The sequence below is a fragment of the Megascapheus bottae genome, chromosome 29 (genome assembly GCF_031878675.1).
Source record: "Megascapheus bottae isolate mThoBot1 chromosome 29, mThoBot2.hap1, whole genome shotgun sequence".
Classification (NCBI taxonomy): Eukaryota; Metazoa; Chordata; class Mammalia; order Rodentia; family Geomyidae; genus Megascapheus; species Megascapheus bottae.
In genome coordinates, this window is record NC_143537.1 from 5,249,641 (window position 1) to 5,276,507 (window position 26,867).

Consider the following 26,867-nt stretch of genomic DNA (forward strand, 5'->3'; position numbering starts at 1 on the left):
AATGGGATCTCAATATGAGAGGAAGCCTGCAAACATCCACTGACAAAGAGCTCATTAAATTCCCACCCCTGCCCCCTGCCCCCCCGCACCTGGGGGTTATGTGGAAGGCTGACTGCTCTTAAAATGAAGACAATAAATCTATGTGTGCAAAACAAAACATTCTGCAGAATCCATTTCTAAAAGACAGACATGGAGAGCCATGTTAGGGTTTTATTTTCCTCCAAAAAATCTGTATTCACATATGCTGATTTATACATGGAATCCTTCCAGGACAGAGAAGCTGCTACCAGTGGCTGCCTCTGGGATTCGATTAGACAGCCTGAGTACAAGGGAACGAAACTTCATTTTTATTCACGGACTGCCTTCTTGCCGTTCTGGTACAGAATTTCTATTTAAATAAACTACACTGCATACCTGGGCCTCATTGTCAGAATGCTAATGATGGCCCCATAGTCAACAGACCCCAGGCACTCCCCGCTTCCTTACAGCTTGCCTATGGGGTTCCTTACTCTGAAAGTTAGGGGGTCAAGGGGGCCACCTCCTGGCCAAGCACTGGTGGCTCATGCCTGGCATCCCAGCTACTCAGGAGGCTGAGATCTGAGAATCAAAACCAGCCTGGATCAAAACTGCCAGAAGTGGAGCTGTGACTCAAGTGCTAGAACTAAGGTAAGGTGTTTGGGCATCTCAGTTCTGGCACAAGTCAGGTCAGAGTTTTGACATAAAATGACTTTGCTTTTGTATCAGATTTTTTTTTTTTTTTTTTTTTTTTTTGCCAGTCCTGGGCTTGAGCTCTGGGCCTGAGCACTGTCCTTGGACTTTCTCAAGGCTAGAGCTCTATCACTTGAGCCTCAGCACCACTTCCGGCTTTTTTCTATGTATGTGGTACCAAGGAATCGAACCCGGGTCTTCATGCATGCTAGGCAAGCACTTTAACCACTAGGCCAAACTCCCGGCCCATTGTATCCAATTTCTAAATTGAGATTTTTTTTTTTTCCCAGTCCTGGGGCTAGAACTCAGGAGCCCTGGGAACTGTCCCTGAGTTTTGTCAAGGCTAGTGCTCTACCACTTGAGCCATAGCACCACTTCTGCCTTTTTCTGTGTATATGGTAACAAGACATAGAACTTAGGGCTTCATACACGCTAGGCAAGCACACCTCCACTAGGTCCCGCTCCCAGCCCCAAGGGATTTTGTTTTGTTTCAACTCTGCCAGCATCACACATCCCAAGTTCCTTTACCTCCTCTTAAAAAAATAAAATGGGGAGGGGGAGGGAAATGGGGACAAAAACATGAGAAGGGGTATCAATGTGTGAGAAGTAATGCACCTACTACCTGGTGAATATAACTAACCCCTCTATACAATACCCTGACCAAAAAAAAAACCAGCACATGCACACAATGAAAGTGTAGACCTTGGATGAGAACCAGTAACCAACATTGGCACTTTGTTTTGTTATGGTTACTCTCTCATTACCTTACACAAGCTTTCCATTTATAAAGTTTCCAAAGAAATACACACATATGTGTACACATATAAAGTTTCCAAATAAATACACACATATGTGTACATATATGCACAGTGCACACACATACTCACACATACCTGTACACAAATACATGTATATTTAAAGAAAATCAGAATCAATGTAAAGAAAACCACCAGGTGCCAGCGGGGGCGTCAGTGGGGCATCAGTGGCTCAGGCCTATAATCCTAGCTAGATTTCAGAAGGCTGAAACCCGAGGGTAGCAGTTCAGGGTCAGTCCTGGGCAAGAAAGTACTGTGAGGCTCTTATCTCCAGTGAACGCCCCAGGAAATAGGACGTAGCACTGTGGGTTCAAAGTGGTAAAGCACTAACATTGAACAAAAAGCTCAGCAACAACTCCCAGGCCCAGAGTTCAAGCCCCACAACTGAAAAAAAATCAAGAATAAAGAAAACTATCGCATGACTATCCTTGGGAATGAGCTGGCTTCTCCTCTGCACAACCCATCGCTTCAATGATGGAAGTGGGCACAACTCACCTGGTGACAAAAAAGCCAATGGTCATTTCCTAGCTCTTCTGCCACTTGCAAATCAAAGCACACTCATGCTCCCATAGTTCAGTGTCACCATGAGAAACAACAGTGCCCACAGTGACCCCTAGCGGTGAAGGGCCTGTCACCATGAGTATCTGCCCCATCTTCAAGGAACCAAATTGATAATTCCAAAGACATGGAGTTCTCACAAGATTTAGAGCCTTTCAAATCCTAATTACTGAATACTGAGTATTAAAGTCATTAAAACTAAACAGAACCAGCAATAAAGGATGCCTAGCAATAAATGCTTAATGAGCTGGAAGTGGCTCTTCTAATTAAGAAATCTAAGAACTGTCACTCGTCAATGGCCACAGGAAGGCCATAACGTACACATTGAAGGCAATTCTTTTCCGAGAAAATGGGAGGCTTGTAAAGGAAGCTGTGAAAACTAGACTTTGAGGTAGCTTCACAAACCAGACAAAGTGCATACTACTGTCAGATTCCATCTGGTCTGTTAATACTGCCGTTTTCCTTTCACAGTGCTACAAAGACACTTCTAAACAATAACAACAACAACAAAACCTCTTTATTAATACAAACACACACACCATAGTGCATTAAGAACTTTAAATATCCAGATCATAACACTCAGGAGGCAGCTGGACATCCAGGGAAGAAAGAATGCTGGAGGGAGACTGCAACAGATCTACAGGAGACAGACCAAGTTCTGATTAGATTTCTGCAAATGCAACAGATGATTAACCCAAAATTCATGTTTTTGTTTGGCCACTCATTTAATTTCTACTCCAACCCCTCAGAGTTCTTGAACTGTGGCTGTGGCTCCAGGAATTGGCCACAAGGAAACAAATCTTAGAAATACCTGATCCAGCTTGATGCAGTGGTTCACGCCTATAATCCTAGCTACTCAGGAGGCTAAGATCTGAGGATTGCGGTTCAAATCCATCCCAGGCACTACAAAGCACTACAAAGCCCTTGAGACTCTTTTCTCCAATTAGTCACCAGAAAATGGGAAGTGGTGCTGTGGCTCAAGGGGGTAGGGCTGTAGCTCTGAGCTAAAGAGCACAGAGATAGCACCCAGGCCCAGGGTTCAAGTCCCACAACTGACAAAAAGAAAAAAACCCTGATCCTCTATGGTTCTTAAGAGTCCAGAATAACAGTGCCACTTAAAAAATATATTAGCCATGGGCTGGGAGTTTGGCATAGTGGTAGAGTGCTTGCCTAGCATGTGCTAAGACTTGGGTTCAATTCCTCAGTACCACATACATAGGAAAGGCCGGAAGTGGTGCTGTGACTCATGTAGTAGAGCTCTAACCTTGAGAAAAATCCAAGGGCAGTGCTCAGGCCCTGAGCTCAAGCCCAGGACTGGCAAAAAAATAAAAAATAAAAAAGCTTTCTAACGTGGCACCAGTTTGTGGCCCATGCTCCAGTCCAGGGCTGAGCCTGGGCAGGACTCAGAAGTCCTTACACCAAGCCATGGTCCCTTCAACTTAGAGCCTGCGAAGCTGCTGTCACCTCTTTTGCTAAGACCAACCAGATTTCAGACCCTCATTTCTCCAAGGCACGTGCAACTATATCAAAAGAGTTTGTGCATGCACCTTGGGTGTGAGACTTGAACTCGGGGCCTGGGCGCTGTCCCTGAGCTCTTTTGCTCAAGGCTAGAGCTGCTCTACCACTTTAAGCCAAAGCTTCACTTCTGGCTTCTTTTGGTGGTTAATTATGGCGCTTGGGTTGGCTTTAAACCACTGTCCTCAGATCTCAGTCTTGTCAGTAGCCAGGATTACAGGTGTGAGCCACCAGCGCCTGGCATGAATTTTATTCTTATTTATACATGCACATGTGCACGCACACGCACGCACGCACGCACACACACGCGCACACACACACACACACACACACACACACACATTTGTGGGGACAAGCTGCCACTGTCCTTCCTGGGGGCGCTTACCAGATGCCCATGCAGGACCTGGCTTCTTGATCGGTGAGGGGGGACCCAGCTGCAGCAGTGTCTCAAGTCCCCGCTCCTCCTCTAGGACCATGAGGGGCACTCCACTAAGGGGCAGGTGTGCGATCTGGTGTTCTTCAGGCAGGTCGAAACTCTCAAAGTCTGCCACAAAGGAAAAGTATCATTTGTGCACCCAGAAGGCAATGAACTAGAATTTCCAAGTGCCTGACAAATGGGAAGCAGACAGTGACACCGCGTTCCCAGTAGGAAACAAGGCTCCGATGCACCTCGGATTTCATACTCCAGCCACTGCTGAGTGCTAGTGAGAAAGGGCTATGATTGCTTGCAGTCAGATTTTCTTCACTGGCTTCAATCAAAAGGCACACAGATGCAGTACAAACTCTGACAAGGAACCACTCCCCAGATTGGGCAAATTCTGAAAGCCCATGCCATTCTGGCCATGAAGTTTTCTGGTTTGGAAAAGTAAAGCCTGGGGTCAGGAGTTTGGCCTAGTGGTTCAAGTGCTTGCCTAGCATGCACGAAGACCCGGGTTCGATTCCTCGGTACCACATACATAGAAAAAAAGCCAGAAGTGGTGCTGAGGCTCAAGTGGTAGAGCTCTAGCCGTGAGAAAGTCCAAGGACAGCGCTCAAGCCCTGAGCTCAAGCCCAGGACTGGCAAAAAAAAAAAAAAAAAAAAGTAAAGCCTGGCACCAGTGGCTCATGCCTATAATCTAAATTACTCAGGAAGCTGAAATCTGAGGATCACAGTTCAAAGCCAGCCTGGGTAGGAAAGGTCCCTAAGACTCTGATCTCCAATGAGCCACCAGAAAATCAGAAGTGGTGCTATGGCTCAAAGTAGTAGAGTACTAGCCTTTTGCAAAAAAAAAAAAAAGAACTCAGGAACATCACCCATGTCCTGAGTTCAAGCCCCACCTAGAGGGTTGAAGGGGAAGAATTTCTCTATTTCTGGGCAGTCATCATCCAAGGCCGGAACAGAGCTTGCGGCTTTCACAGTCTTCTCCGTCATCTAAACACCCCAAGAAAACACAAGTTAGTGAGGAGGAAAGTCTGAACAACACACAAACTGCAGCAGGGCCTCTCCACACATGACCTGTTGCATCCGTGTTGCCAATTTCATATGTCCTCTAAGTCATAATCCTCAGTTCTCATGACTACCTCTAAAAGGGACTCCTAACAAGTCCAATTCCAGCTTTACAACTCTCAAGAAAATTCATGTTTCAACACCTGGAACTGTAGGCCATGCAGAATTAAGAAATCGGAGCTAATCGGCTCAATTGTTCAAACCTGACTGAAAGAGCCATGAAGCACCCGGAAGAGCTACTACACAGGAGGCTGATAGCTGAGGAAAGTGCTGTGAACCTCTTAACTCCAATGAACTACTCAAAAACCAGAAGTGGAGGGCCGGGAGTTTGGCCTAGTGGTTAAAGTGCTTGCCTAGCATGCATGAAGACCCGGGTTCAATTCCTCGGTACCACATACATAGAAAAAAAAAAAGCCAGAAGTGGTACTGAGGCTCAAGTGGTAGAGCTCTAGCCTTGAGAAAGTCCAAGGACAATGCTCAGGCCCTGAGCTCAAGCCCAGGACTGGCAAAAAACAAAACAAAACAAAAACAAAAACAAACCCAGAAGCAGAGCTATGGCTCAAAGTGGTACAGCACTAGACGAGCAAAAGAGCTCAGAGACAGTGCCGGGATCTGAGTTCAAGCCCCACAACCGACCAAAAATAAAATAACGGTGGTGAGAGGCAGCAGCGAAAGACAGGCCAGGACTTTTTCCTTTAAGTCAATTCACCAAGTGACACTACAATTTTCTCAGATACATTCCACAAAACTATTACTCATGGCATTAATTTACATGCTAAAGCCACCTGTCAACAGCCAGAGCCCAGGATGCACTGAACTCTGCGGCCCAGAGGCTAAGCACTGTGCTTGCTCTGGGAGGCAGGGTGGAAGACAGGAGCCCCTGTGCAACTCTGGCTCTGTGAAGTCTTGCAAGCACTGTTGCTGGGGCTATATTACTCATTGGCATAAAAATTATTCTAAAGACCTTAATTTCAAGCTACAAGCCCACAAATGCAGTGTGACGCCGCACCCCAACACACACACACACACACACACACACACATTTCCCTTCTAGTCAAAGGCAAGAAAGCAACAGAATGCCACCAGTAACTTAAATACCAAATGTGCTGAGTGAGCTGAGCACTGGAGACTGTAATCTTAGTGGAGTTGAGGTTCCAAGCCAGCCAAGGCATAGAAAAGTCTGAGAGCCTCCACCTGAGGCTCGGTGGACTGCAGGCACGGCTTAAGATTGGTAGAGCGCTAGCAGAACCAACAAGCTGAGCAAAAACTCAGGCCGAGTTCAAAACCCATTTCCAGCGCATATGCATATACAAAAAGTGCACAAATGGGCTGGGAGTTTGGCCTACGGGTAGAGTGCTTGCCTAGCATGCATGAAGATGCAGGTTTGATTCCTTGGTACCATATACATAGAAAAAGCTGAAAGTGGGTGCTGTGGCTCAAGTGGTAGAGCTCAAGCCCTAGGACTGGGAAAACAAAACAAAAAACAAAAACACAAATCCTTTGGCTGGGCGTGGTGGCTCACGCCTATAATCCTAGCTACTCAGGAGGCTGAGATCTGAGGATCAAGGTTCAAAGCCAGTTCAGACACTGGAGGACCTGAGACTTATTTCCAGTTAACCTCTAGAAAATGGGAAGTGGGGCTTGGCTCAAGGGTAGGGTGGTAGCCTTGAGTTGAATAGCTCAGGGACAAAGTTCAAGTCCCATGATCCCTCCCCCCACCAAAAAAAAAAGTGCACAAATGTTTTGCTTCGGTTTTTTACCAACATGTGAAAAAGCCAACACTCACCTTTTTGCCAGTGAAGTTTAACTGCTTTTGTTTGATGGGCTCATTAGTCTTCCCTGGTTTCTCTGTAGCTCTGTTAACCGTTCCCAAAGCCTTCCTGGCAGTTTTAGGTAAGGCCAGTGGAGCACTGAAGACTTTCCCAACCCGTGGCGTTGAAACCGGAGCTCTCCCATCTAATGCTTTGACTGAAAAGTACAATTTCACCATAAGAATCTTAGAACAAACATCTCTATCATTAACTCCAATGTTGCCTGTGGCTAACCATTTAATCCTCACCCCTCCCCCCAAACCTGAGCCTCACTTCGGGCCAGCAGCACAACCTTAACTTGCCTAACAGCCCAGAGCTTCAGTCCCTTAACCCATCTCTTTATAAAACTGAGCAAGAAAAGTTTAAAAAAAAAAAATTCCACTCTATTTGTCCAGAAAACTCAAAGGCTGGGCGGGGACTCCGGAACACACCCATTTCAAACCCACCTGATTCACTCATAGTCCCTGAGCAACACACTGCAACTGGGGATACATACTTACCAGGCCTGGACCCCAGCTTCAGCCCCTCCTTAGGAGCCAGACGGGTGCCTGGTTGTCCATTTTCTTTGTCCACAAAAATCAGAGTAGCCATCCTGGATTTCTAGGGATGAGAGGCGTATGTGCTAGAGATTGGGGGGGAAAAAAAGCCAAAAGATATTGAGAGGTGTGGAAGCCGCAAATTAAACTCCCGGGGGGGGGGGGGGGGGGGGAGGAGACACACACACACACACATAAAAAAGCAAGAGATAACCAAGACATGAGAAAAGGTATCCATATATGTGAGGTAATGCACCTTCTATCTGGTGCATATAATGTAACCCTTCTATTACAATTAAAAATCATATGAAAGGGAGAATCTTAAAACAGCAAGAGTTTGTAAAAATACACAGCCACTCAGTAGGGCGAGATCTGAGGATCCAAGTAGACTTTTATCTACAATAAATTACCAAAATGTGGGAAGAGGAGCTGGGGCTGGGGGGGGGGGCAGAGCTCCCGCTCAGGACAGGGCCCGGGCGCTGCGCCCAAGCCCCACACAAACCTCCCGCCGCTGAGGGCCGAGGGAGGCCCAGGGGCTCAACCACCAGCCCTGCTCCCGCGGGATTCCCGAGCCGATGCGTGGACGCGGTCACCGGCGTGGGCCCAGGCCCGGCCTCCTCCTCCTCCTCCTCCTCCTGCCCACGCGGACACGCGCACCCACGAGCTCGCCAAACAGATCCCAACAGTCCACCTCCAAGACGCTGCTGCCAGCCGCGCTCCGCGCACCCGCGGTTTAAACCATAACTCGGGATCCGATTGGTCCGTCCGCGCGGGAGGCGGGCTGTGGAGGCGGGGCCTCAAGGGAGGACCAATGAAGGAAAGCCTACGCTCAGGCCCCGCCCTCCCCGGAAGTGTCGGTTTCCCGGGAAACCAACGTCAACATCCTGAGGGCTCAGCGAGTTCCTGTAGGCCCAACCGGTTCCACACCCTAATCCCGTTTATTGCCCTAGGGCTTTTTGTTGTTGTTGTTGTTTAAATGAGCAGTAGAAGGGATTTAAAATCCATACAGTAAAAATAAAAGGTTTAAACCCGGCACAGCACGGGGTGACTCGGAATTGTCACCCTAGCTGCTCAGCAGCCTGAGATCGGAGGATCATGGTCCCAAACCAACCAGGGCAGAAAGGTCCGGGAGATGTTCATCTCTTCCATGAACCACCAAAAAGTCAGGCTGGTAGAGGGCTAGCCGTGAGCAAAAATAAATAAATAACTCAGGGACAGTGCCCAGGCCTTGAGTCCAAGCCCCAGGACGCTCACACCAAAGAAAGTGCCTTTTTGTCCCTTCTCTGTCCTCTTTCCCTGCAGCCCCTGATAGTCTCACAGTTATCTGCCTCTAGATTTCACAGCTTTGTATGTCATCATCAGCACACAGTATTCACTTTTTGTTTAGAATAAGTCTAGACCATATCTGCAGCTCCCAGGTGGCTCTGCTCTAGCCCCTAAAGTTTCTAGACTTGAACTCTGTAACTGCTTAGGTTTCCTCCTTGTTCTTCAACAGGAAACACCCAAAGCCATTAGTTTTCTCAGAGTCATACAGCAGATGAAAACTATTACCCACCCACCTATCCACGAATGGCCCTAGTTCTCTTCCAAATCATGTCACCAGGCCAGCTTTGTTATTTCTACCTGTTCCTGGTGAGTGGCTTAGCCCCAGTTTCTCCTAATCCACTTAATCCAGTTTAACAAAGACCAACCATCCAGAACTGATCTGAGAATCTTTCACGGAGAACCTCTTATCCAGTTCTACTGTTCCTCTGGGAAATTTGTTCTCTGGCTCCTGCCTGGCTGAAGAGACCCCCAAACCTCAACAGTGAGCTTCGGAACTCCTTTTCAATGGAAAACAAAAATGAAGTGTAAGTGATCCATAGACCACTCACCTCCAGGATGGTGTGTCTTCGGCTATTGACTTCTAAAGTTAAAAAATTCTAAGGCTGGGCAACCAACCGAGTGGCTCAGGAAGCTGAGATCTGAGGGTCTTGATTCAAAACCAGTCCGGGCACAAGAAAGTTTGTGAGACTCCTATTTCCAGTTAACCACCAGAACACTGGAAGTGGTGCTGCGGCTAAGGAGTGAGAGCAATAGCCTTGCGCTGAAGCGCTCCAGGGCAGTGCGCAGGCCCACGACTGAAAGCAAAAAAGAAAAATCATCTGCCTTCCTCAGTGCTACTCACTGTAAACGTCAGGAGACATTGGATTTTGCAATTTAGCTATTACCTCTGCATGTGACAGAAACTCGGCCACAAACCCACTGTTTACTTTCCATTGCCTTCAGTCATCTAATGCTGTGTGTGTCCACACGGGGGTCCCCCCATGAAGCGTGTGCTGGGGTGTTCTTTTCTAATAAAGTAAAACCCCAGGTGTGGTCAGTTACCAGAAACCTGTCCTGCGTCTCCCTGGTCCGTTTTATGTGTTTTTCTCCCCCACTGTTTACAAGTGTAAAGTATTCCACTGTCTTCCGTTCCAGCGCCGATGTTATTTCATTTCTCCCGGCGGCTCTGAATGAAGGAAAAACAGGAGTTTCCTTCTGAACAGCCGGAAAGCAGTGACGTCGTAAAAAAAAACACAACAAAGACGTAAAAAAGACGTAAAGCACGCCGCTCACCTCCCGGAGTGACGCACGAGCTAAACGCAGCTGCTCAAATCTCGCGACACCTCCGGAGCCGAAGAGCGTGAGAGCCTGCCGTGGCTCGTCAGTGCGCACGCGTCGGCCGTCCGGGACGCGGTTCGCAGTGGCCGCTGGGAGGAGGCCGGGGAAAGGCGGAAGTAAACATCGGCGGCTCGGTGTCTTGGCGCGTCGTCGGGGCGGGTGAGGAGGGTTTGTGGGTGACGGGACGAGGCGAGGGGCAGGCTGTGGAACACCCCGAGCCCCGCTGCGGGGGTGAGGAGAGCCAGGGCGCCGCGCCGGCCCAGCCCGGCCTGTGTCCGGAGGGAAGCGCCAGTCCCCCGGCCGGGGCCCCGGGGAGGCCGCACCCTGTCCACCGGCTTCTCGGAGCTCCGCGGGTCGGGGTTTCCTCGGATTTGCCAGCCCTGGGGCTGGACCCCAGGCCCTGCGCCCCCTGTCCCCGAGCTGCTGCTGCTGCTCAAGGCTGGCGGCGCCCCTCCACCTGAGCCACAGGGCCACGTTTCTGCTTTCTGTGGGGCGCGGGGGTGTGAAATGTCACCCAGGGCTTCGTGTGTGTGTGTGTGTATGAAATGTCACCCAGGGCTTCCTGTGTGTGTGTGTAAGTGTGTAATGCCACCCAGGGCTTCCTGTGTGTGTGGGGGGGAAATGTCACCCAGGGCTTCGTGTGTGTGTGTGTGTGTGTGTGAAATGTCACCCAGGGCTTCGTGTGTGTGTGTGTATGAAATGTCACCCAGGGCTTCGTGTGTGTGTGTGTGTGTGAAATGTCACCCAGGGCTTTGTGTGTGTGTGTGTGTGTGAAATGTCACCCAGGGCTTCCTGTGTGTGTGTGTAAGTGTGTAATGTCACCCAGGGCTTCGTGTGTGTGTGTGGTGTGTGAAATGTCACCCAGGGCTTCGTGTGTGTGTGTGTGTGTGTGTGTGTGTGAAATGTCACCCAGGGCTTCGTGTGTGTGTGTGTGTGTGTGTGTGTGTGTGTGTGTGTGTGTTTGTGGTGTGTGAAATGTCACCCAGGGCTTCATGTGTGTGTGTGTAAGTGTGTAATGTCACCCAGGGCTTCGTGTGTGTGTGTGTGTGTGTGTGTGTGTGTGTGTGTGTGTTTGTGGTGTGTGAAATGTCACCCAGGACTTCATGTGTGTGTGTGTAAGTGTGTAATGTCACCCAGGGCTTCCAGTGTGTGTGTGTGTGTGTGTGTGTGTGTGTGAAATGTCACCCAGGGCTTCGTGTGTGTGTGTGTGTGTGTGTGTGTGTGTGTGTGTGTGTGTGTGTATAATGTCACCCAGGGCTTCCTGCATGCCAGGCAAAGCCCTCTACCACTGACCCACCTTCCCAGCCCCGGACAGTTTAATCTATTAAGTAAAATTGTGTTGTTTTATCCTTCTTTTTCCCATCTTTTTTTGTTGTTTGCTTGCTTTAGAGTCTTGACTATGGTCAGGGTCAAGCTGGCCTCAGACTCAGTCCTTAGCCCCAGGCGGGCCTGACCTCCTCCATCCTCCTGCACCAGCCTGAGAACCAGGATTGTGTGTACCGCCCAGCTGACACCTTCTACCATTTTAATACAGGTACAGGAAACTAAAAAACAACAAAATGGCATGTTGCTGGCACTAATTTCTTTTGAATGGTACTGCATTCGAGGGTTTAATGTTGGCCATGGAGTAGGATAAGAAAACTAACCACTGGGTAGGAAATTAATTGGAGGAAATCAGAATAGAGCAGTAGGTCAGAGAAAATAACTCGTGCTAAGGTGGTAACATTGAAAGTGAAATAATGAATTGTAATGGTGTCCAGAAAGTGGAAAGGTAAAATAGATCCAAGACTAAGGTAGAATATTTATCTAAAGTAGTGAATTGTATTGGAGAGGTTTGGCTCAAGTGGTAGAGAGCCTGTCCTGGAAATACGAGTTCAGTCGCCAGCACGAGAGAGAGACAGAGGTAGTGAGAATCAGTTTTCCTTTGAAATAAGGTTAAGGGAGACTAAACATTAAAGGGAAGATCAAGAGTTTAAGATTGTTGAATTTTGGTGCCTCTGAGACTTCTTAAGAGGTCAGGTATACAATTGGACACACACATACATCACATACATAAATAAAGTTGAAATCCGAAGTGTTTAGTAGAGAAACCAGCAGTCCTATATTGTGATTGTCAAAGCCTTAGAAATTGGCACAGTTTGAAGCTCTGGCTGAGCCTTTGGGGCCTCTACCATTAAAGAAATGAGCAGACCTTCAAGAAATCAACAACAGTGAAAAAAGGTATAGGAAAAAACAATATAGTGTCATGGAAGCCAATGAATAGAATCTGCCCAAAAAAAAAAAAAAAAAGGAACTATACTGAAAAAAACATACAGTTGATTCAGCACATTGATTACTGGTACCTTGGCTGAGAGTGTAAGTATAGGTTAGAGTACATGAGAAAAGGATGCAGAAAAGGCATTGTGTATTGAGGTGGGGGGAAGGGGTAGAGGAGTCCAAGATGAATCCTGCCTTGAATTTTCTCTTTTAGTATTACTCTGGTTTGTTTGTTTTAATTTAAGTGGGGCACTGTGGCTCACGCTTGTAATCCTAGCTACTTAGGAGGCTACTCTGAGGATCAAGGTTCAAAGCTAACCCATGTACAAAAGGACCTGAAAGTCTTCAGTTAACCTATAGAAAATGAGAAATGGGGTTTAACTCAAGGATAGGATGGTAGGCTTGAGCTGAAGAGCTCAGGGACATCGCCCAGGCTGAGTTCAAGCCCCATGAGCCACTAAATAAACAAATAAATAAACAAACAAATAAATAAAATTATATATAATACAGGAAGGAAAAATCAGTAATACATAGGAGAAAAATGAATCTTTGAAACTATATTTGTAGCACCAGTACTATGAGTAAAGAGGTCCTTCTTTTTTTGTTTTTTGGGTTTTTTTTTTTTTTTTTGCCAGTCCTGGGCTTGAGCTCAGGGCCTGAGCACTGTCCTTGGACTTTCTCAAGGCTAGAGCTCTACCACTTGAGCCTCAGCACCACTTCCAGCTTTTTTTTTTTTTTTCTATGTATGTGGTACCAAGGAATCGAACCCGGGTCTTCATGCATGCTAGGCAAGCACTTTAACCACTAGGCCAAACTCCTGGCCCTTCCAGCTTTTTTGTATGTATGTGGTACCAAGGAATCGAACCCGGGTCTTTGTGCATGCTAGGCAAGCACTTTAACCACTAGGCCAAACTCCCGGCCCTGTTTTTTGGGGTTTTTTTGGTGGATCAGCTCAAGGGTACCAACTAACCCCTAGGCCTGGGAGTTGTCCCTAAGCTCTTTACCTCAAGGCTTCCACCCTACCCTTGAGCCAAGCCCCACCTTCCATTTTCTAGAGTTTAATTGGACTAAAGAGTCTCAGATCCTTTTGTGCCCAGGCTGGCTTTGAAGCTGGATCCTCAGATCTCAGCTTCCTGAGTAGGGCGGATTACAGGCTGAGCCACACCCAACTTGACAGGTCCTTCTTTAAAAAAGTCTGCATGCATACCACTGTGATCCAGAGAGTGCTTGTCTAACATGTGAGAGGCCCTGCATTTGATCCTCAGTGCCATCTAAAAAGAACATACAAGACTTGTATGTAAACCACATATATATTCTTAGAATGTGGTTTTGGACCTTCAGTGAATTCACATAGGCCTTTTTTTGTTGTTTAATTGTAAACACGTTCTTTCTTTTCCCAGAAGAAGCTAGTTCACCATGTCGTCGGCAGCTGTGGATACAGTGAATGCCACGCCCCTGTCAGGGTCCAAAGAACTGAGTTTAGAGGAGCCAAAGAAGATGACTCGAGAGGACTGGAGGAAGAAGAAGGAACTTGAAGAACAGCGGAAACTGGGTAATGCGCCTGCGGAAGTGGACGAAGAAGGAAAGTAAGCATAAGTATTTTTTTTAATTTTTATTGTAATGTATAGAGGGGTTACAATTATATTCACCAGGTAGTAGTGCATTATTTCTTACACATTGATACCCCTTCTCATGTTCTTTATCCCCATTTCTATTCTTTATTGTGTCGTCAGAAGAGCACTCAGTCATCTTTCTCATCCCACTGCAGTATTTCTGTTCCTAGATCCACTGTTGGCTGCCTTTGTGGTTAAAATACGGTTTTCAGTATTCCCTTAGTTTTGTTTTTTTTAACATTTTATTACAGAGATATCAATCCACACATCCCACAGTATATTTCTTCAGTACCATGGTACATCGATCCATCAAAAAGGCCCACCTTAAAGCATCAGAGACCACAACCAGAGAAACAGAAGCAGTTTAGTTCATCTGGAGAATGGTACAAGAGGGGTGTAAAAGAGGTGCGTGTTCAGCCAAGTGCAGCCTGGCCAACCCTCAAAAAAAAACAAACAAAAAACTGTAGCTGTCTTGTATGAAGTGTTTTGTTTTGATATGCTGGTCCTGGGGCTTGAACCCAAGACCTGAGCACTGTCTCTGGACTTCTTTTGCTGAAGACACTACCACCTGAGCCACAACTCCACTGCCTGCTTTTTGGTAATTTAGGGGACTTTGCCTCCTGGGCTGACTTCAGACCATGGTCTCAGATCTCAACCTCCTTGAGTAGCTAGGATTACAGCGGTTAGACACCAGTGCACAGCATTGGTTTTTTTCTTAAATACATGAATGGGTTCACTAGGGGCCGGGAGTTTGGCCTAGTGGTTAAAGTGCTTGCCTAGCATGCATGAAGACCCGGGTTCGATTCCTCAGTACCACATACATAGAAAAAAGCCAGAAGTGGTGCTGAGGCTCAAGTGGTAGAGCTCTAGCCTTGAGAAAACCCAAAGACAGTGCTCAGGCCCTGAGCTCCAGCCCAGGACTGGCAAAAAAAAAAAATAAAAATAAAAAATAAATGGGTTCACTAAACAAGATAGTCATGAGAGCCAAAGTCACTTGTCCCTGGCGGAGGAGATAAAACCCTGGCTTTATTTTTCTTTCTGTCCTTTGATAGAACTCCATAACCACCAAGTACCGCAAAGGTGCGTGTGAGAACTGCGGGGCCATGACGCACAAGAAGAAGGACTGCTTCGAGGTAGCCGTACCTTTGAGAACTTTCCAGATTGCTGTCAGTCAGTCTCTTTCCCCTGTCAGAGAACTCCTTTTTCTAAGATGATCTATAGTTAGGCACAAGTTAAATAAAAACAAATTTGAAAAACTGTTTTACTGGAAGACTTCAATAAGTAAACAGACTCTAAAAAAGTACCCAGCTGTGTAATGGCCACTTGGTTCCATGCAATTTCCTGGGCTGCAGGTACTTAGGCAAAGTGGACTCTTGTGTTTTCCAGAGACCCAGGCGAGTTGGCGCCAAGTTTACCGGAACTAACATAGCTCCAGATGAGCACGTGCAGCCTCAGCTCACATTTGACTATGATGGGAAGAGAGATCGGTGGAATGGCTACAATCCAGAGGAACACATGAAAATTGTGGAAGAATACGCCAAGGTTGACTTGGTGAGTGGGCCTGCCGGCTCTTCCTTCATCCTCAGAAAATATACATTTTCTGTGCCAATATAGGAACTCCAGGTTTGAGGATTTTTAAGTCTTGACACATTGTTATAATGGTGTCATTTCTATAGTGCAGGGCCTGATTACAAAGGTAGCGCTTTGTGGCTATAGCTTCTCATTATTTTATTGTCTCCTGCAAGCTTACATTAATATCTGAAAATAAAATCACTCATTTTAAATATATCCAAATCAGATAGTCATTTGAATGTTTTAAGTAAACTGTAATCTTTTCTTCTTAGGCAAAACGAACACTGAAAGCCCAGAAACTACAAGAAGAATTAGCCTCAGGAAAACTAGTGGAACAAGCTGTAAGTAAATCAAAATTATCAATACAAAATATTCAGAGTATTTCCAACATCAAAGTGAAATTCAAAACAATAATTAGTTTTTATATCTCTCCACCTAGAAACAGTTTCAGGGAATGAGAAATACAATACACAAATTATCCTTTTAATCATGAAGACATCCTTTTTAAACACAGGACATTTTGCAGTATTTTGTAGATTTAAAAAGTATTCTGAGGGCCAGGAGTTTGGCCTAGTGGTAGAGTGCTTGCCTAGCATGCATGAAGACCCGGGTTCGATTCCTCAGTACCACATACATAGCAAAAAGCCAGAAGTGGTGCTGTGGCTCAAGTGGTAGAGCCCTAGCCTTGAGAAAATCCAGGGACAGTGCTCAGGCCCTGAGTCCAAGCCCAGGACTGGCAAAAAAAAAAAAAAAAGAAGTATTCTGAGGGGCTGGGAGCATGGCCTAGTGGTAGAGTGCTTGCCTAGCATGCATGAAGCCCTGGGTTCAATTCCTCGGTACCACATACATAGAAAAAGGTAGAAGTGGTACTGTGGCTCAAGTGGTAGAGCACTAACCTTGAGGAAAGCCTAGAGACAATTCCCAGGCCCTGAGTCTAAACTCCAGGACTGGGAAAAAGAAAAAAGTGTTCTAAAATGGCAGGCACCAGTGGCTTATATCTATAAATTCTAGTTGCACAAGTTTGAGACCTGAGGATTGTGATTTAAAGCCATCCCGGGCAAGAAAGCCAATGAAACTCTTATTTCCAGTTAACCACTAAAAAGCCAATCTGGAAGTGGAACTATGACTAGAGTGCTAGGTCAGTAGCCTTGAGCTGAAGAGCTCAGGGACACCCTCCCAGGCCTAAGGGTAGGGTGGTAACCTTGAGCTGAAGGCTCCGGGACAGTGCCCCGCCCAGAGTTCAAGTCCCATGACCAACAAAAAAAAAAAGTTTCATTCTGAAATAAGACTTTTGCCTCTCCATAAATCACAACATTTTTACCAAAGTTTATAAAACTTATTTTGGTTCTGAACACTTCTAAATACATTTTTGGTTTGAATTTACAGAAATCTATTAAGGCGTTAAGGGTCTGGTGTGCATGAAGATGACTACATGGAAATTACTGTTTGTCAAGCATTTGGTCATCTTACTCTTCTGTTCCTCTGTGTCATTACAGTTCTGTGTATATGAAAATTGTGTAGAAATGTCGTGGCTTTATAGACACAAAGGGAACTGTTCACAAAGTCTTACTGTTTGGTCAGAATGCTGGTACTCATTATAATTAAGAAATCGATGGTTTAGTTAGATTTTTTTTTTTTTTTTTTTTGGTGGTACAAGGGACCAAACCCAGGACTGCATGTTTTTGCTATTCAAGTGCTTCACCAAGAAGCCACCCCTCCTCCTGTGTTCCATTTTTTTAAATTTTATTTATTTCCTTCAAATAGTTGTATAGAGGAGTTTCCATTTAACTTGTTGATATAGATGTGCAATATATCTTGGTCGGCATTTCTCCTTCCATCCTCCTCCTCGCCTTGCCCATCCATCTATATTACGTCCTTTTAGAACTCAATCCATACAGTGAGTGGAATAAACTTACATTTTTTCCTTCTTTTCCAACACAGAATTCTCCAAAACATCAGTGGGGAGAAGAGGAACCAAATTCTCAGATGGTATTGTGTGCCTCATTTGTGTATCATTAACTTTCTGAGTGTTCAGTGCCTAGAAGTCATCGTAACAGTAGCTTTTTGTTGTCATACATGCGTTATCTGTGGGAGGGATGCACTTATCCACAGAACCGTTCTAATTGTCTCATCCCCTCTACCCCTCTCCCTCACTCTTTCCCCTTTCCTGAACCAGACTTCATTATCCTGTTTGCATGCATGCAAACAAACCACTTTCACCATTTTCAGAGAGAAGCTTTTAAACAAATGCCTATTACTAGGAAGTATCTTCACCGGCTTTAATTTATCTAATTATATTCAACCTATAAATGTCAAAATGTAGCAATACCATATATTTAATCAATGGTGGGGGGGTGACCACAAGGCCTAAATTTTGTCCAATGTCTTACAATCCTCTTGGTTCCTCTTCCAGGAAAAAGATCACAACAGTGAAGATGAGGATGAAGATAAATATGCAGACGATATCGACATGCCCGGGCAGAATTTTGATTCTAAGAGACGAATTACAGTTCGGAATCTGAGGATTCGGGAAGATATTGCAAAAGTAAGTCTCACCAACCTAACCTACACAAATGAAAAACATTAGTCTTCCAAGCCTACAGTTTGTGTTGATTATATGTAAGTATTACTTGGGTAAGATAATTAGTCATTCCTAGAAAAAGTGATATTCTTTTTTCTTGTTCCTACAAGTGTGACTGCATTTTCTCTCTCTCTCTCTCTCTCTCTCTCTCTCTCTCTCTCTCTCTCTCTCTCTCTCTCTCTCTCTCTCTCACACACACACATACACACACACAGAGTTATACAATAAGTATGTTTTATGTTAAGACTACCTTTAAACTTTTTATTTTTCAGTATTTGAGAAATTTAGATCCAAATTCTGCCTACTATGATCCAAAAACTAGAGCAATGAGAGAAAATCCTTACGCCAACGCAGGGAAAAATCCAGACGAGTAAGTACCACATTGAACCTACAGATAGTAAGAAAAATTTCTTTTGTGACCCAGCCATAAACAGTAATTCAGATTCCATTTTACAGATTCACTTTCCTTACAATTTGGTTTTGATTTGTTTTCACAGAGTGAGTTATGCAGGAGATAACTTCGTCAGATACACAGGAGATACCATTTCAATGGCTCAGACACAGTGTAAGTGTTTGCCGTGTGCCAAGGCTTTCTATTGTCGGCTCATAAAAATGAGATGCTGCTTTTTAGAACTTGTTTTAAAAGCATAAATAAGACAGGCAGTGATTATAGCTTGATACTCATTAAGATGTTTTTCTCTAGTGTTTGCCTGGGAGGCCTATGACAAGGGCTCTGAAGTGCATCTGCAGGCAGACCCCACAAAGCTAGAGCTGTTGTATAAGTCCTTCAAAGTCAAAAAAGAAGACTTCAAAGAACAGCAGAAAGAGAGCATCCTGGAAAAGGTAAGTTTGCTAAGTCCCTGAGGAGAATCGCTGCCCATGGAGACAGATGGCTTCTGGGTAAACATTGGCATTACAGGTGGAATACAGTACCAAGACAGTCCCATTTAACGCCTGAGGAATCCTTTCCTTCCGTTGACTTGGTCCTCTGGTGTAGACTCTTTCTGTCAGTAAACTTCAGCAGCAAAACATACCATCCCCAAACTCAGTGGTGTAAACTAAACAGTCCGATGTCTCTGGGGCTCTTAGTCCTCTCCAGCCCCGATCAGAGGCCAGAGAAGCAGGCTTTGCCTCCTGACCAGAGCACAAACCGTGTCCTGAGTCAGGCGAAAGCAGAACTTAGTGAAATGGAGAAAACGTTTTTTTTTTCTTGGCCTTTTCTTAACTGTGTTAAAAATTACTCTTCCTGACTGAAAATGAACCCTCCGTGGTGATGTGAGTGTGAATGTTTGCTGAGAACTGTGCTTCACAATGTTCAATGTTCCTCCAGTATGGTGGCCAGGAGCACCTGGATGCTCCTCCAGCTGAGTTGCTCTTAGCCCAGACGGAGGACTACGTGGAGTACTCACGGCACGGGGCCGTCATCAAGGGGCAGGAGCGGGCTGTGGCCTGCTCCAAGTATGAAGAGGACGTGAAGATCCACAACCACACAGTGAGTCCTGAACCTCCCCGTGTCAGGCTGCACTTTTCTGTTAGAACGTCACTCCGCTCAGGGCCGGGAGTGTGGCCTAGTGTAGAGTGCTTGCCTAGCATGCACGAAAACCCAGGCACCACATACATAGAAAAAAAAAAAAAGCCAGAAGTGGTGCTGAGGCTCAAGTGGTAGAGCTCTAGCCTTGAGAAAGCCCAAGGACAGTGCTCAGGCCCTGAGCTCAAGCCCAGGACTGGAAAAAAAAAAAAAAAAGAACGTCACTCCACTCAAAGCCGTCGTCTTTCTTTTTGATGTTGGTCCTGAGGCTTGAACTCAGGGCCTCTCATTAGGCTATGATACTCAGAGCTGGTGTTCTACCACGTGGGCCACACTTCTACATTTCTGCTAGTGTACTGAAGGTAGACTCAGTTTTTCTACTCCAGCTGGCTGGAGTCCTCAGATCTCAGCTTTCCGAATAGCTAGGAGTAAAGGCATGACCCGTCTTTAAATAGCCACCCAGCTGAATAAAGCATTTGGTAAACATTCAGAAATGGCAGCTGTTTCACCTATAAACACTGTATCATGTATCTCCTCAAAATAAGGATGTATGTATATGTGTGTGTGCATACACACACAAATGCTTTGAAAAGCTTGTTTTAGAATCTAGTTGATTTGGAGTTTTTATTTTGACCATGACTTGATTGTTGTGTCTTTCTTTTCAACTCCATCTCCATTTGTTGACGATTCACCAGCCAGAGTTTATCTGTACACTGTCTCCCACTTTGTTCCTGACTCTTCCCTAGCGATATCACTGCTTTTCCTCAGTGCCCTGTGTGTTCTATAAGCAAGAATTGAGGCCCAGGGTCTGGGTTTGGTGTAATTAAAACATCTTGGCAGGAATATATGGTAGATGTTAGTGTATTTCATTTTGCATGACATCATAAAGCAGTATTGTCATTTGCTGAGGATTGACTCCAGAGCTTACACACGCTGTACTACTGAGCTACACTTCTAGCTTTTTATTATATTCTTCTTTATTTTTTTATTGGTGGGGGATTGGTCATCGGGCTTGAACTCTGGGCCTGGGAGCTGTCCCTGAGCTCTTCAGCTCAAGGCTATCACCCTAACCCTTGTGGGGAAGGGTGCCACTTCCAATTTTCTGGTGGTTAATTGGAGATAAGAGTCGCAGGGTCTTTAGTGCCCAGGCTGGCTTTGAACCTTGATCCTCAGATCTCAACCTCGTGAGTAGATAAGATTACAGGCATGAGCCACCGTGCCTAGCTGGTTCTTTAATTTTTTTTTTTTTTTGTTTTGTTTTGTTTGCCAGTCCTGGGCTTGAGCTCACGGCCTGAGCACTGTCCTTGGACTTTCTCAAGGTTAGAGCTCTATCACTTGAGCCTCAGCACCACTTCCGGCTTTTTTCTATGTATGTGGTACCAAGAAATCGAACCTGGGTCGTCGTGCATGCTAGGCAAGCACTCTACTACTAGGCCAAACTCCCGGCCCCTGGTTCTTTAATTTTTATAAGAGAAGTCAGAGAGCCTGGATTTTGTCACGGGCTCTGAGATTACATGTCAAGGGCTTATAACTACAATGCCTGCTTCTGAACCCTTGAATATGGCCCCTTCTGTTACTCAGCCCTGGAATCCCCATAGTTTATCTCCCAGATTGTCTCTAAAGGGCCCGTGTTATTTTCTGTGCCCATCAATAGTACGTAAGAGACCCTCGTTGTCGGATCCTTCCTGAGTAGTCCCCATTTCTCTCTCCACAGCACATCTGGGGATCTTACTGGAAAGAAGGCCGATGGGGATACAAATGCTGTCACTCTTTCTTCAAGTATTCCTATTGCACTGGAGAAGCGGGGAAGGAGACTGCTGTAAGTAGCTTTCCTCTAGTCCTTATGCGACATCTGCATCATCGCCTCTTCCCAAGTGTCCTATTCTCCCGTGCTGTCTAATGATGGTCACTATGACACTGTCACGCAGAACCCTGAGGAGTGTATGATAAGTGATGAGACCGGAGAAGAGTCGGTGAAGAAACCACAGACCCTGGTGGAGGTGAGTTCTGTCCTCATCCTGGCCCAGAACTCGGAACTATGAGGGAGGACCTGGGGCTGGCGCTCACATCACCGGGGGGCCCTCCTCCCTTGCAGATGCACCAAGAAAAACTGAAGGAAGAGAAGAAGAAGAAGAAAAAGAAAAAAAAGCACCGTAAGAGCAGTTCCGACAGTGATGACGAGGAGAAGAAACACGAAAAGCTGAAAAAGGTGCGCTAGGAAGTGTCTTGAGTAACACAGTGTTGTGTGGCCGTTCTGCCTGCCAGCCTGGGTCAGGCCCGGTGGAATCTCAGGGGCGTTATGGTCTGGGCACTACCTTCCGTGTTGGAGTGCTACTTAAGTGTTGCCAGTGCCTCCCCTGCAGGAGGCACCGTGCTTTGTGTCTTCCTTTTTTTACTATTATTATTATTGTTTAGCGTTAGTGTACAGGTGATGTACAAAGGGGTTACAGCTACAGAAGTCAGATAATCCAGTACATTTCTTTTTGGACAATGTCGCCCTTCCCTCCCACTCTCCCAGTTTTCCCCTGGGAATGTGCTTTGTAAAGCACACTGATGCATGGCCTGGAAGGCCTGGCCTTCCAGCCCCGCCATTTCTGAGTCTCAGCAAGCCCTTGAGAAAACCCAGAATCGCATTGCTAGCATCAGCTGGGGGCTTCTGTTGGGACCAAAAAAAAAAGTGAACCTTAGATTTCTTTATTGACAAAATGTGTCATGGAACATTTTGTGTCCTGTGAAAACATCCTGAGATGCACCGGAAATGGCTCCCAGGCTCTTTCAGGCAGTGCAGGGCTTGATACAGAACTGTGGGCTCCATATCCAAAACTTGAGGGTTGTAACGTGCTGGCCTCCCCTCCCCCTAGGCGCTGAATGCTGAGGAGGCCCGCCTGCTCCATGTCAAGGAGGTCATGCAGATGGACGAGAGAAAGCGGCCATACAACAGCATATATGAAACCCGAGAGCCCACGGAGGAGGAAATGGAGGCCTACAGAATGAAGCGCCAGAGGCCGGATGACCCCATGGCGTCATTCCTGGGCCAGTAGTCCAGGGTACAGTCCAGCGTGCCCCCACAGCTCTCTGTCATCATATATAGAAAAACCCTGATCTGTCCTCGCTGCCTAATTTTAATAAAACTTTCAGAAGTCTCAAAGTAATTTCATTCCTTTCCACAGCCAGGAACAAAAGGAAGGATTAGACGTAGTGGTGTGGAAAGAAGCATGGGAGTCTCTTCTTCTAAGAGCTGAGTGTGGTGATGCGATGCATGCTTGCAGTCCCAGAGCTGGAGGTGGGAGGGGTGAAAGTTCAAGGGAGACCCTGACTCACAAAGCTAAAACAGGCTGGGCTCTCGTGGCTCACGCCTGTAATCATAGCTACCCGGGAGACTGAGATCTGAGGATCGTGGTTCGTAGTCAGCCCAGGCAGGAAAATTCATGAGACTCAGAAAAAAAGCCAGAAATGGCATTGTGGCTTAAGTGATAGAGCACCAGCTTGAGCAAAAAGAAGCTCAGAGGCGGCACCAGGCCCTGAGTTCAAGCCCCAGGACTGGCAAACGCAGGAAAAATAATTTTAAAAAAGCCAATGTCCAGCGCACCTCATAGCCAGCAGCTGTCACTCTGAAATTTACAGAGAGCAAAACCTGAAGGTTCCTGGAATAAATTGTAGATAGTTTCTAGGGATCTTAGCCACTGGCTTGCCATGGTCCTCGAGCCTCTTCTGAGAACCTGGCGAGGGTAACCTTGATGGAATGGGACGAGGGAAAGTCGCTGGTACCAGAGCATCCAGTCTATCACCTCCACAGCCCGTAGCAGGGCAGCTGGGCCAGGCCTGTTACAGACAATAGATACACACCTGGTGTCCCAGATGCCCGCTAATAGAAAATTTAAACTGTAATGCCAACCCAGTTCTTCAGGAAAGACAGAATTGATGTTCTCATATTCCTGTCCTACAATGGTTCAGCAAAAAGTCTGACACTGGTATGTCTATTTTGTATTCTATCTTTTCATGTTAAAGATGTGGTGAATAATCAACTGTGAATGGTTTTGTAACATTTGAAATATTTGATAGAATAAAATGAATTATAGGACTATCAAAAGGCTTGGGTTAACCTCTGTGAGTTTGAATTAGAAAATGTCAGTATTCCTTTAACTGAAAAATAAGTCACCTGGGGCTAGGAGTTTGGCCTAGTGGTAGAGTGCTTGCCTTGCATGCACAAAGACCTGGGTTCGATTCCTTGGTACCACATACATAGAAAAATGCCAGAAGTGGTGCTGAGGCTCAAGTGGTAGAGCTCTAACCTTGAGAAAGTCCAAGGATAGTGCTCAGGCCCTGAGCTCAAGCCCAAGACTGGCCAAAAAAAAAAAAAATAAGTCACCTAACCCTTTCTGTTCCTTCTCAAAGGCTTAATGTACTTTCACTTTAAGAATAATTCTGTGATAGCCAAAATTATGTCTCATTCTTAGTTAAATTTGTGGGAAAAGGGTGATACCTAAAACCTTATTTAGATACAATCTTCGTTGACTGCCTTTTTAGTGTGTGCTATAATTCAGATGTTTTCTCACACCTCAAAAGAATTTTACAGAGTGGTTGAGGGCTGTGGCTCAGATGGTATAGTGCCTTGCCCAGGCTGGTGCAAGGGCCTGAGTTCAAAACCTGGTGCCACTAAAATCCACAGATTCATGCAGCAATGGATGAAGATACTAGATTAAATACTTGATTGCTAGTCCTTTGCAGTTATCTTGAACAACAAGTTTTCAAGAACCTATGTTAGGCTTTTCCTGTAGTATCTCTTATACGGTTTTAAAAATAATTTTAGCGAGGGATGGTGGTGTACATGTGTAATCTCAGCATTCAGGAGGCCAAAGTGAAGGAGCCTGGGCTAGTGAGAGCCTGTTTCTAAAAGTCAGCATTTTAAATAAATTCTGTTCTCTGAGGAGTTCTAAGACATTCATCCATGCACTGGGAAGGGGAGAAACCCTGAGTAAACAGACACAAGCCAAAGTCTGCACCATTTCCCTGAGTGTTCTGAGGGTTCAGCCTGGGAGAGCCGCGAGCTTCCTCCTCCTTTTCCTTGGTGGACTCCACATGCAACGTGGGAATTATTGGGACTCTTATCTAAGTCTGGCAGCATAAAATTTCATTCTAGCACTCTAGATGTCTAAAGAAAAAGAAAAGAGAACTATGTTAACCTCAGAGTCCTTTCCATCCTTTTTTTTTTTTTTTTTTTGCCAGTCCTGGGCTTGAACTCATGGCCTGAGCATTGTCTTTGGGCTTTCTCAAGGCCAAAACTCTTACCACTTGAGCCATAGCTCCACTTCCGGCTTTTTCTATGTATGTGACACTGAAGAATTGAACCCAGGTCTTTGTGCATGCTAGGCAAGCACTCTACCACTAGGCCAAACTCCCAGCCCAGTCCTTTCCATTCTTGACATTCTGTTGCTCAACCTCTTCAGCATTTAAAAAAAAAAGTCCATGTTAAGTGAGATAAGTCAAGACCAAAGGAACAAAAGGTGCATGGTCTCCTTCATGTGTGAATATTAGATCCAAACAGTACAAGAGCAAGGACTCAGTATTTGAATACCCAAGGTTATGGACGTGGTCTTGGGAGATATAAACATAACTATATAGACATAAAAATCTATGATGGGCTATATACTCTCTAGATATATGCATAACGTCTTATTACATATATTCATATGTATCTGACATACAAAGACTCAGCTTAATTTTGATTATGTTCTAAAATCTAAGTGCCAGTGATTGCATATGGATTCCCTTCTTGAATACTTGTTTGTTAAACATGATATCTGAAATATGATGTAAAAATCAATGTTAATAACTAATTTTAAAAAATGCATTGAAATTAAACTATTAAAAAGTCCTCTACCACGGACACGCCCCCTCCCCTCCCCTGGGCCACTGGGTCTGCGTGCAGAGTCCCCTAGTGAGGGCCTGAGTGAGAGCACTCAAGAACTTTGGCATCAGGTTTGAACATGGAGTCTCTCTCCTGCCGGCCCTCCCTGTCCCAGGCGGGAAGGCAGAGGAAGCTTTTCTGGGTCACTTTGTGCAGTGGAGTGGTGACTGTTGGTCTCCCTTCATTTGTACTGGAACTCCAGCCATATTAGGGCCTCAACTTTCCCTGAAACCATAGGCCAGAACAGCCTTCCAGGACTGGCTGGTTCTTTCTGTGGAAACAAGTCTGCTCCCTGAAGCCTTCTGCCCAGCCAGGGACTATCCCTTAGAGGCATTTTTGTCTGGGTGCCATGTCTCTACCCCTCCCTGGCACACAGCCTTGGGATAATGGCTTGTGCATGGCTGTACAGTAAAGGAAGCACTCCCACCCTCAACATGGAAGATGGAACAAACTATTTTTAAATGTTGTTTGTTGTTTTTTTTTTAAGGAAAGCATATAATTAGAGGCAGTATAACCCCAAACCCTCTGCCACACCCACTGAGCCAATCCAGCCATAAAGCAAAGGAAGAATTTCCAAGAACTGTCACCCAGCAGACAAATTATTTTTCCCCTTCTATTGGAAGGAGGCATATTGAGAAAGACTCTTCCACGGTTTTAAAACTTACATCACTCTATGACATGCAGTGAAACTGAGTGCTGCTGGCTCAGGTCTGTATAGCTATTTGGGAGACTGAGGTCTGAGGATCATGTTTTGAAGCCAGCTTGGACAGGAAAGTCTATAAGACTCTTATCTCCAGCCAGCCACCAGAAAACCAGAAGTGGTACTGTGGCTTAAAGTGGTAGAGCACTAACCTTGAGTGAAAAAGCTCAGAGACAGCACCCAGGCCCTGAGTTCAAGCCCCACAACCAACACACACAGACAAACAGTGAGGAAACACTACCTAAGATCAGGACGCCTGCCTCCACCGCCTGAGAGCTGGGATGCAGGTATGCACCACAAATCCCTTCCAGGCCAGCACCAGCAGAAGAGATTCCTCCCCTGCCACCCCCTTCTCCCTGTGTAACTCAAACACATGTTACCTAGATGTCGAACTCAGATCTTGCACCAATACACAGAAGCACTGGCTTACCCTGTATTAGAATTAAAACCAAAAAGGCCAGCAGTAAAGAACCAGAGAGATAGGATTTTAGCCTTCCAGCCTGTGAAGTCCAGGCAGGCTCCGGGGCTCAGCTGTCCTGTGGGACAGCCATCGGGAACAGGGCTGTGCCCTGCTGACAGCAGTGGCACAGTGTCATTCATTTTCCTCTAGCTTTCTGCTGGGCACAATTGGATATGA

The 26,867-nt window shown here is 45.9% G+C and overlaps 2 protein-coding genes across 3 annotated transcripts; one reads left to right on the top strand and one right to left on the bottom strand.

The window, feature by feature from the left end:
• Positions 1–2,576: 2,576 nt before the first annotated feature.
• Pttg1 (PTTG1 regulator of sister chromatid separation, securin) lies at positions 2,577–8,114 on the bottom strand. Its single transcript, XM_090321046.1, has 6 exons — positions 7,932–8,114; positions 7,394–7,515; positions 6,869–7,050; positions 4,914–5,007; positions 3,982–4,140; positions 2,577–2,718 (listed from the first exon to the last, which is right to left on the bottom strand). Exons 2-6 carry the CDS (start codon positions 7,482–7,484, stop codon positions 2,639–2,641), a joined length of 606 nt encoding a protein of 201 aa, XP_090177172.1. The 5' UTR covers positions 7,485–7,515; positions 7,932–8,114; the 3' UTR covers positions 2,577–2,638.
• Positions 8,115–10,123: 2,009 nt separating this feature from the next.
• Slu7 (spliceosome associated SLU7) lies at positions 10,124–22,770 on the top strand. 2 transcript variants are annotated; one of them, XM_090321229.1, is made up of 17 exons: positions 10,125–10,231; positions 11,462–11,606; positions 13,729–13,914; positions 14,193–14,346; positions 14,994–15,074; positions 15,328–15,492; positions 15,786–15,854; positions 17,455–17,502; positions 17,927–18,058; positions 18,367–18,464; positions 18,592–18,659; positions 18,798–18,937; positions 19,425–19,586; positions 21,337–21,441; positions 21,551–21,622; positions 21,718–21,831; positions 22,484–22,770. In XM_090321229.1, the coding sequence occupies exons 3-17, from the start codon at positions 13,745–13,747 to the stop codon at positions 22,661–22,663; spliced, it is 1,758 nt and encodes a 585-aa protein (XP_090177355.1). In that variant the 5' UTR covers positions 10,125–10,231; positions 11,462–11,606; positions 13,729–13,744; the 3' UTR covers positions 22,664–22,770. The 2 variants fall into 2 exon arrangements, with proteins under 2 accessions (XP_090177354.1, XP_090177355.1); XM_090321228.1 differs by lacking the exons at positions 21,551–21,622; positions 21,718–21,831; positions 22,484–22,770 and having other exon boundaries at positions 10,124–10,231; positions 13,732–13,914; positions 21,337–21,535.
• The last annotated feature ends 4,097 nt before the right edge of the window (positions 22,771–26,867 follow it).

What these genes read in the sequence shown, in the direction of transcription:
- Pttg1 (XM_090321046.1), bottom strand. Translation starts at nt 7,484, where the DNA reads ATGGCTACTCTGATTTTTGTGGACAAAGAAAATGGACAACCAGGCACC. An exon ending in TAAACTTCACTGGCAAAAAG is followed by an intron (nt 5,008 to 6,868) that starts GTGAGTGTTGGC and finishes TGGGGTGTTTAG; the next exon opens with ATGACGGAGAAGACTGTGAA. An exon ending in CTTCCCCTTCAACCCTCTAG is followed by an intron (nt 4,141 to 4,913) that starts GTGGGGCTTGAA and finishes CCTTTGTGGCAG; the next exon opens with ACTTTGAGAGTTTCGACCTG.
- Slu7 (XM_090321229.1), top strand. Translation starts at nt 13,745, where the DNA reads ATGTCGTCGGCAGCTGTGGATACAGTGAATGCCACGCCCCTGTCAGGG. An exon ending in AATACGCCAAGGTTGACTTG is followed by an intron (nt 15,493 to 15,785) that starts GTGAGTGGGCCT and finishes TTTTCTTCTTAG; the next exon opens with GCAAAACGAACACTGAAAGC. An exon ending in AAGCGGGGAAGGAGACTGCT is followed by an intron (nt 21,442 to 21,550) that starts GTAAGTAGCTTT and finishes ACTGTCACGCAG; the next exon opens with AACCCTGAGGAGTGTATGAT.